General features: G+C 42.3%; 1 protein-coding gene across 1 annotated transcript; it reads left to right on the top strand.

Moving 5' to 3' along the window:
* Positions 1–4,091: 4,091 nt before the first annotated feature.
* Positions 4,092–9,327, top strand: LOC311145139 (cholesterol 25-hydroxylase-like protein; the record flags this gene model as incomplete). Its single annotated transcript, XM_084181333.1, has 2 exons — positions 4,092–4,555; positions 8,868–9,327. 2 exons carry the CDS (start codon positions 4,092–4,094, stop codon positions 9,325–9,327), a joined length of 924 nt encoding a protein of 307 aa, XP_084037459.1.
* Between the last annotated feature and the right edge of the window lie 1,146 nt (positions 9,328–10,473).

The raw sequence follows: 10,473 nt of genomic DNA, 5'->3' as shown, positions 1-10,473 counted from the left end.
CGGAGATCGAACCCACTACCTTGGTGTTACAAGCGCCGTGCTCTACCAGCTGAGATACAGAGGACCACTTCTGTTTCATTTTAGTTTATTGAGGACTGACAGAACAGTGAAGTGAAGAAGTTTCAGGTCAAGAGATCATTGATTTGAATGAAACACATTGGGAACAGACTAGACTAGACTGCCCTTATTTCACAAAAAAATTGATTCTTACCCTTTGTGTACATGTGTGCTTGTGCCAGATTCGTGGCAACGTTTTTTCTTGATTTGATACATAGCCTACTTAGTCATAACTGTACAATTGATATGTTTAAGTAATACATTAGGTTTGTCAAAGCTAGAAAATTTGTATTTTGTTCTAGCAAGAGAAGGAATGGCCTCCTACTGTGCTAAGTACATATCTGCAGTCAGATGTATAGGTGTGTCTGTACCATAGACAGGGCTGGATTGATGCAGGGGCTTTCCTGGGGCTGAAGCCCCTGGGCCCAGGTCCGTGGGGGGCCCAACAGGAAGCAAAAATAAATATATGTTTTACAAAAATATATATATTTAAAAAAAGGAAATATATAATGTAGAGTTGAAGTCGGAAGTTTACATACACTTAGGAGTCATTAAAACTAGTTTTTCAACCACTCCACAGATTTCTTATTAACAAACTATAGTTTTGGCAAGTCGGTTAGGACAGTAATTTTTCCAACAATTGTTTACAGACAGATTATTTCACTTATAATTCACTGTATCACAATTCCAGTGGGTCAGAAGTTTACATACACTAAGTTGACTGTGCCTTTAAACAGCTTGGAAAATTCCAGAAAATTATGTCATGGCTTTAGAAGCTTCTGATAGGCTAATTGACATCATTTGAGTCAATTGGAGGTGTACCTGTGGTTATATTTCAAGGCCTACCTTCAAACGTAGTGCCTCTTTGCTTGACATCATGGGAAAATCCAAAGAAATCAGCCAAGACCTCAGAAAAAAAATTGTAGACCTCCACAAGTCTGGTTCATCCTTGGGAGCAATTTCCAAACACCTGAACGTACCACGTTCATCTGTACAAACAATAGTACGCAAGTATAAACACCATGGGACCACGCAGCCGCCATACCGCTCAGGAAGGAGACGCGTTCTGTCTCCTAGAGATTAATGTACTTTGGTGCGAAAAGTGCAAATAAATCCCAAAACAACAGCAAAAGACCTTGTGAAGATGCTGGAGGAAACAGGTACAAAAGTATCTATATCCACAGTAAAACGAGTCCTATATCAACATAACCTGAAAGGCCGCTCAGTAATGAAAAAGCCACTGCTCCAAAACCGCCATAAAAAAGCCAGACTACGGTTTGCAACTGCACATGGGGACAAAGATCGTACTTTTTGGAGAAATGTCCTCTGGTCTGATTAAACAAAAATAGAACTGTTTGGCCATAATGACCATCGTTATGTTTGGAGGAAAAAGGGGGTGGCTTGCAAGCCGAAGAACACCATCCCAACCGTGAAGCACAGGGGGTGGCAGCATCATGCTGTGAGGGTGCTTTGCTGCAGGAGGGACTGGTGCACTTCACAAAATAGATGGCATCATGAGGAAGGAAAATTATTTGGATATATTGAAGCAAAATATAAAGACATCAGTCAGGAAGTTAAAGCTTGGTCGCAAATGGGTCTTCCAAATGGACAACGACCCCAAGCATACTTCCAAAGTTTTGGCAAAATGGCTTAAGGACAACAAAGTCAAGGTATTGGAGTGGCCATCACAAAGCCCTGATCTCAATCCTATAGAACATTTGTGGGCAGAACTGAAAAAGCGTGTGCGAGCAAGGAGGCCTACAAACCTGACTCAGTTAAACCAGCTCTGTCAGGAGGAATGGGCCAAAATTCGTTTGTGGGATTTGTTGTGGGAAGCTTGTGGAAGGCAACCCGAAACGTTTGACCCAAGTTAAACAATTTAAAGGCAATGCTACCAAATACTAATTGAGTGTATATAAACTTCTGACCCACTTGGAATGTGATGAAAAAAATTATAGCCGAAATAAATCATTCTCTCTACTATTATTCTGACATTTCACATTCTTAAAATAAAGTGGTGATCCTAACTGACCTAAGACAGGGAATTTTTACTAGGATTAAATGTATTTGGCTAAGGTGTATGTAAACTTCCGACTTTAACTGTAAATAATACAAAAATATAGATAGATATTGTATTTTGTTACTGCAATCGCCAACCACTGGAGGACTCAGGAGCCTGCTCGCAATGAGTTTAGACAGCCTGCTGCTGCCTGCTACCGCTCTGCTAATCATCAGATGGGGGAGGAGAGGAGGTGGGTAACGGGAGGGACCTGCCTTGGTTGGGTAACCTGATTCATAATTTTTTTTTAATTAACTGCATAAGGCAAAATCTGCAAGTCAAACCCCAAAAAAAGAAGGTATTTTTGTTATTATTATCATTTTTTATCCAACCACAGGAGCACCCTTTCAATGTTCAAAATACACCAGAGAGCATAATGTAGCCACAGAGGATCAATAGTTTATTAAAAAAATAACGGTGGATTAGGTTTTATCACAAGCACATACAGGTATCTGCCAAAATAAAGTAAATACCAACATAAAGTGCCTTAAAAAGGGTGTTGGGCCTTCATGAGCTGCCAGAACAGTTTCAATGCGGCTTGGTATAGATTATACAAGTGGACCTAAACCATTCCAGGAAAATGCACCCCACACCATAATATATACTTTGTATCCCTCATTTACTCAAGTGTTTCCTTTATTTTTGACATTTACCGGTATGCCTACAGTCAGGAAGCGTGCAGTTTGGGCAGCCTCGCAAATATACCGCTTGTTGCATTGTGGCCATTGACATATAATCCATAGAAGGGTTTTGTAACCTCTCACCCTGGCAATTTGACTGTTAAACTCATGTGTACAGTAGCAATGGATGCCATTCCTGATATGAATGGGAACTGCCATCTATGGATTATATTTATATGGTTGGTTGTGGCTGTCGGTTTGCCTTTTGCAGATTTCAAAATACAATCGCGGGAAAAACGTACAGTTTGGAAAGCAACTGCGGAAAAGAGAACACTAATCTGTCTGTAGAACTGCTAGAAACTATTTGTTTCTCAACAACTCCCAATATGTTCGCTAACAGTAGCACTGTTTTTCAAAGTAGCTAATCTTGAGATAGGCTATTGCCACGACGAGCGCATCGGCCATCACCGGTCTGTGAGTAGCCTTCATCTGCATCATTAGGTGAGTCAGTGTGTCACTGGAAATTGTATTTAGTAGCCTATTGTAGCCTATGATATATATATATATATATATATATATATATATATATATATATATATATATATATATATATATATATATCTCCTCTTAAAATGTATTGTACAATCTGTGTGTCGCTTCATTGGCCTGGGCTATGTTTTGTTTAAATTCAAGACCAGATTGATCTCAGTTTGTCAGTCAGTGTAGCCACTAATTTCGGTCATTTGTGTTGTATTAAAAAAGATGAAAAGGCTGATTTTTTCCGGACCCTGCTAATTTTTTAAAAATCCATGTGTGGAAATCCAAAAATTGCCTCTGCTCAACTGTAGCCTTTTGCCATGTGGCAAACATTATGGCTTTATTATAAAGGATATTTTTCTTCAACAGTACATTTAACACGCATCGAATTGCATCTTGGTGCAAGGATTTGTTTACAGAAAAGTATGGTGTGCAGGGAAGAGGGGTGGGGGGCTATAAAAATAAAATAAAAAGCCCGGGCCTATGATTTCTGAATCCGGCCCTAACCATAGAGAGACCCATGCAAGAGGTTTGGTTATAGGAATCTACTACCCTCCCACCAAAGGGCAGACAAGCCTGCCCACTAGGCTCACACTGGTTTACAATTAAATAACGTTGAACCAACCTTGAATTTCTGTAAATGCAGTGGGTGTGTTCCCAACCATGAGGGAGGAGAAAAATAAGGATTTGTATAACTAAATTCATAGTCTACCTTCAGTTGGAGGGAAATTGCTGGAGAGGACTGCCAATATTTCAAATAGCCAACACTTGGTTAGATGTTGAGAACACGTCGTGTTGGAAATTTGGTTTGATTAAATATGAAGCCTATGGCTGATATGAATTGTACTTTTGATCAACATGGGGACCCAAATGGAGATAGACTACTGCTCCAGGCGCTGTGGGATGATCTGCGAGCGCGACGGGAGTTCCTCATGTCACCTTACCTGCCCGCATGCTTCGCTTTCCTCATCCACCTTCTCCTCTGCTCACCTTTTCTAGTATTTGAAGCGCTGGGATGTTTCTGGCCAAGGATACATCTCTACAGGATCTCTAGGAACGCTGAACCGTTGGGGTTGTGTTTGCAGAGATGGGTTGACTGCTTTTGGAGGATTTTTATCAAATACCTGACAACTATTCTCCCGGCCAGCGCGCTTTACCAAAGCGTTCGGAATCATATATCTCCAGAACTCGCGCCATCCTGGAGAGTGCTCATTGCGGAGGTTATCGCGTGCCTACTTTTATTCGATGCGCTGTTCTTTATATGGCATTATTCCATGCATCGGAAAGTTTTTTGTTTTTATGAGGCACTTTGATGTGTAGTGATTCAACTGCAAATAAGCAGGTCTCAATTTACATGAGCTGTTTATGAGACAGTTGGAATAAAATCTCTTCAGGTTGTGCATAATATTGCGGCATATTTCATATCATCCGATAAAATGACACTGCTCAGCTCAGCTCAGCTATAGAGTACCACAGTATGAGTCATAATACCCATAAAACCTAGTGGTCAAACAGGGAAATGGTTCCAACCACCATTCATTTTTCTGATATTTTTTTGTTGTTGAAACACTTAAAATAAGGGCTGTGTTTCGTGTAGGCTTATCCTGGCATGACGTTTTGATAACAGTATAAGTCTCTCTAGGACAAGGTGACTTTGATCAATATATTTGCCTGCATTTACTCAATAAAAAATAAATGCTAATTAGATGCTAATGTTGCTATCATAAAGAACTACAAATGTCATGATGATCTGGAAGAGACAGCTGAATCGAAGTGAAGGTAAGAATCTCTGGATTAACTACCTAATGCTAACTAAATGTAGGAATGAATAAATTGGCTATATTTCTTTAAATGGGTGATGCTGTGAACTGTCTTGTGCAAGTTTTAAATTGACACAATACCTGTTAGCAAAGGTGTCAGCTAGAGATGATGTGCAGGAGCTTGCAGGAATTTGTAGTTTTGCATGATATCTACATTGATGCTAATAAGATTTTTTGAATCTGAGAGTAAATAAAGCCGAATATAAAAGTCAACTTGTCCGAGAGAGATTTACATGGGTATCAAAACATCACACCAAGGTAAGCCTACACGAAACACAGCCTTTATTTTAAGTGTTTCTAAAATCCCCTATGGGAAAAGTGAATGGTGGAAAAACATTTGGAAACATTTCTCTGTATGACACCTCCACTGTGGGGCTCTATAGCCCGATGTAGCATCCACAGTTACAACCAATAGGTGGCACTAAAATACCAATATATGGACACATTTCATCCAAATATACTAAACAAAAATATAAATGCAACATGTAAAGTGTTAAATAAAATATCCCAGAAATGTTCCATACGCACAAAAAGCTTATTTCGCTCAAATGTTGTGCACAAATTTATTTACATCCCTGTTAGTGAGCATTTCTCCTTTGCCAAGATAATCCATCCACCTGACAGGTGTGGCATATCAAGAAGCTGATTAAACAGCATGATTATTACACAGGTACACTTTGTGCTGGGGACAAGAAAAGGCCACTCTAAAATGTTCAGTTTTGTCACACAACACAATGTCACAGATGTCTCAAGTTTTGAGGGAGCGTGCAATTGGCATGCTGACTGCAGGAATGTCCACCAGAGCTGTTACCACATAATTTAAATTTAATTTCGCTACCATAAGCCTCCTCCAACGTTTTAGAGAATTTGGCAGTCCATCCGCAGACCACATGTAACCGGCCAGCCCAGGACCTCCACATCCTGCTTTTTCACCTGCGGGATCATCTGAGACCAGCCACCCGGACAGCTGATCGAACTGTGGGTTTGCACAACCGAAGTATTTCTGCACAAACTGTCAGAAACCGACTCAGGGAAGCTCATCTGCGTGCTCGTCGTCCTCACCAGGGTCTTTACCTGAAAGCAGTTCGGCATCGTAACCGACTTCAGTGGGAAAATGTTCACCTTCGATGGCCTCTGGCACGCTGGAAAAGTGTGCTCTTCACGGATGAATCCTGGTTTCAACTGTAATGGGCAGATGGCAGACAGCATGTATGGCATCGTGTGGGCGAGCGTTTTGCTGATGTCAACGTTGTGAACAGAGTGCCCCATGGTGGCGGTGGGGTTATGGTATGGGCAGGCATAAGCTACGGATAACAAACACAATTGCATTTTATCAATGCCAATTTGAATGCAAAGTGATACCATGACGAGATCCTGAGGCCCATTGTCATGCCATCCATCTGCCGCAATCACCTCATGTTTCAGTATGATAATGCACGGCCCCATCTCACATCTATACACAATTCCTGGAAGCTGAAAATGTCCCAGGTCTTCCATGGCCTGCATAGTCACCAGAAATGTCACCCATTGAGCATGTTTGGGATGCTCTGGATTGACGTGTACGACAGTGTGTTCCAGTTCCCGCCAATATCCAGCAACTTTGCACAGCCATTGAAGAGGAGTAGGACAACATTCCACAGGGCACAATCAACAGCCTGATCAACTCTATGCGAAGGAGATGTGCCGCGCTGCATGAGGCAAATGGTGGTCACACCAGATACTGACTGGTTTTCTGATCCAAGGTATCTGTGACCAACAGATTCATATCTGTATTCCCTGTCATGTTAAATCCGTAGATTAGGGCCTAATGAATTGATTTAAAATGACTTATATGAACTCTAACTCACAAGCACTTATATGAACCCCCCCACGAGCACTTCTTCATGCTTGTGTGACACTTTTGAATGTGGGCCAAAAGGGAAATAGCTAGCTAGCAAGGATGACTCCAGTACCCCCGCCTGCTGGTACTGGAGTCATCCTTGCTAGCTAGCGGGAGTGGGGTGAATGAGACTGTCTACCGGTCGTCCCCGCCTCCCACTAGCACAGCAGACGGGAGGCTAGGGCGACACCGTGTACTAGCTAGCTTGATAGTTAGCAACACCTTGTGCTAGCTAGCTAGCTTGCTAGTTAGCTAACACATGGTGTCGCCCCCGCCGCCTGTCTGCTGTGTACCAGGGTCCTCCTTAGGACTAGCTGACTAAGCTAGCACACAGTGTCCTTCGCTCCCGCCTGCCAAACACCTGCCCTCAACGTTATTGTGGATTAATGGCACCTACTGTACTGGAGCGCCCCACCTCCCGCCTGTCCTAGCTAAAAAAATTACCAATAGAAGTATAAAGAGGGATTCCTGCTGATGCAGGAATGCCCACATGCAGGAACACCCCGAATTCTAGGCGGCAATTGCACACTTCTCGAATAATTTGCAACACAAATTCCATAGCCTTTCACAATGGATTTACAATTCTTCCAATGCACGCTTGCAAACACACACACACAAACACACACAATAATATTATTATGTGAAATAGTATTGCACACACATATATGATAAATAAGGTTCTAACAAAATGTCCATACCAACAATTGAAATGACTGAAAAATGCAGTTAAAAACTTCAAAAAACGGTCTCAAATGAAATTCTAGCTTGATAAATCAAATGCATCAAAGGGATATGGTCTACATGTATTCTCATTTTCATTCAACAGTAGCCTAACCTACAAATTGCAAAGGAAAATGTGTTTAGGCCTATCTTTACTTATAAATGAAGTCTATTCGTCTGTCTTTTAGGGTGAACCTCTCAGTGACAGCGTTGTAGGGCCAAGGATAACAAAATTATCAAACCTGGCTTTCATTGGAACACTATTGTCCAAAATGTTGTAAAACATTCCTCTGATCTCAGATCAGCTGTCTGCTCCGGGTTGATGGGTCTGTCAGGCCGAGTGTGGTGCATTCGAGCTGATGATTTTCTGTCCCTTCCTCTGATGGTCAGGAAGTGCAGGTGTTGGTCTTCCTCTCTTAATTATGCCAAGTTTTCCTTGGAAATCCAACATGGAAAATTGTTTGAGGTGCAGTATAGTGTCCATTTGTCAGGCTGTTTTTGTTGCTAGCTTCGTTCAGTTCAAGGGATGTGAGCGCCAAATTATGTAGACACGCCCAAATGTGCAGAGCTTACCGCAGGCTTACCCACACATGTTTAGGCAATACGCATGCGCAAAATATGAAATTGTCTCAATGCAACGAATGAAGCGAGGCCTGTGCTGACCCTGTCCATCAACAGTGACTGGAGTCAGGAAGGAAGGCATGAATACCCTGGTGCCTTTCCTGAGGTTTTGATGAAGTTTTAGAAAATGTTGAGATTGAGCATAAAAACCACCAGAATCATTGAGAAAAAACATTAGATAACAAAAAATTATAATTTATATAATTTATTTATTTATTTGGCTTTTCATAACAGCTTACATTTTTTAAAATTATCACAGGGTAAGCACTGCCTACCCTGACTGCACGTCAATGCTACATTGCTTCTCAGGGCCTTCCTGTATGTAAGCATATCATGGCATCTGCCAAGAGTCAGACGTCTGGACCTTTATGGCACAGGGCGTAGTGGGCTCGCCCTGTAACTGCAGGGGTCACTGGTTCAATCACCAGAGGCTACTCCTCTTAATTCACCACACAGCCATATTTTTGATAATTTGGTTGTAAACCAGACAACAAAGTTATAAACCAACACAATACAGTGCATACACATGAAAGTTCTGTCTGTATGGTCCCCAGGGTTCCTTGGCTGTATCGGAGGGTCCACCAGGCTCACCACCAGAACCGCATTACCTTTGCCCTGACTGCCCAGGATGCCAGCCCGGCTGAGCTCCTCTCCCTGCAGGTGCTGGCCCTGACCAGTGCCTGGGTGGTGGGCTGCCACCCTTTGAGCGAGGCCCTGTTCCACCTGCTCAACACCTGGCTGGCCGTAGAGGACCACTGTGGCTATGACCTGCCCTGGGCCCTCCATAGACTGCTGCCCTGCTTCGGAGGGGCCCCCTTCCACCAGGCACACCACCACATATACAGGGGGAACTACGCCCCCTACTTCAGGCACTGGGACTGGCTCTGTGGGACCTACCTGAGGGTCAGGGAGGAGGCTGGGAGGAAACATGGAGGGAGGACAATGAGGAGGAGGAGGAAGAGGAGGAAAAGCCTGGGATCTGACTGTGTGTGTGCACGGGCGTGCATGTGTTAAAATTGATGCAAGCAATGAAGCAATCAAATAACTGAGAGGTCAGTTTTCAGGTTTTCACTCTCAAAATTAAACTTTTTAAAAATACAACATCCAATTTTGTTGTTTTCTAAGTCCACAACAATGCTTAAACCACATCAGGAGACCACTTTTGAGGTCTGGGAAGAAAATACAAAAATATATATTTTGGAGGGTTTAGTTGCCCTTTAATTTCAATTGAGCACCTCAAGAGACTTGTGTTTGGCTGGCAGTGTTTCCGTACTGCATGTGCAATAGCAGAGTTTGCAAAACAAAAGACCACCCGATTGATACAAATCATGATATCATATCATTCTACCAGGTAAGCCTACTTTGCAGTTAACATTTCATTTGGAAAGTTTATGGGCAAGCCTTTAGAAATTACTGTTTCGGCAATGTTAACTGGCTGCACAAAGTGGTAGACACAGGCATTCCCATGCCATTACATCTGTAGAAAGTTGTAAGAAATACAAATCACAGATGCATTCTTTAATATTCTTTACATGTACGCTTTGGGTTGAATGAATCTGTGCTTGCTTTTTTCTGTAGGGCATTTGGAAACAACAGCTGCACAGTGAAGCCTCAACTAGCTCTCACAGTCTCACGTCAGAGTTAGACATTTGGTCAATATTTCTCAAACATCAAATTCCGAAGTGTTTAAGGTTAAGTTTAGGCATTAACTCTGAAATCTTAAGGTTAGGCATTAACTCTGAATGGTTAAGGTTTCGGCATAAAAAAATAACAAACAAAAAAACGTTATATCGCTGGATTCGAACTTGCAACCTTTGGAATCAGAGGCGGAACTTTCTATTGCTGGATTCGAACTTGCAACCATTGGAATCAGAGGCGGAACTTTTTATTGCTGGATTCGAACTTGCAATCTTTGGAATCAGAGGCAAAACTTTCTATCGCTGGATTCGAACTTGCATCCTTTGGTATCAGAGGCAGAATCAGAGGCAGATGCTTACGCCCATCCGCCATCCGGTACACAATGAGCTCACTGTTGCCCCTAGTGGCCGGTTTCCATGTCATCCATCTTCCGATGTCCTCAGACATGGATGGACATTGAATACTGACTTGTATCACGGGTGACCTGGCTGGAAGCCTATCATTACAGCAATTATTATCTGG

The sequence above is a fragment of the Coregonus lavaretus genome, assembly GCF_964263955.1.
Source record: "Coregonus lavaretus genome assembly, chromosome: 17".
In the NCBI taxonomy this organism is placed as follows: Eukaryota; Metazoa; Chordata; class Actinopteri; order Salmoniformes; family Salmonidae; genus Coregonus; species Coregonus lavaretus.
Note: the sequence above shows the minus strand (reverse complement) of the source record. Positions and strands in the feature narration are given on the sequence as shown.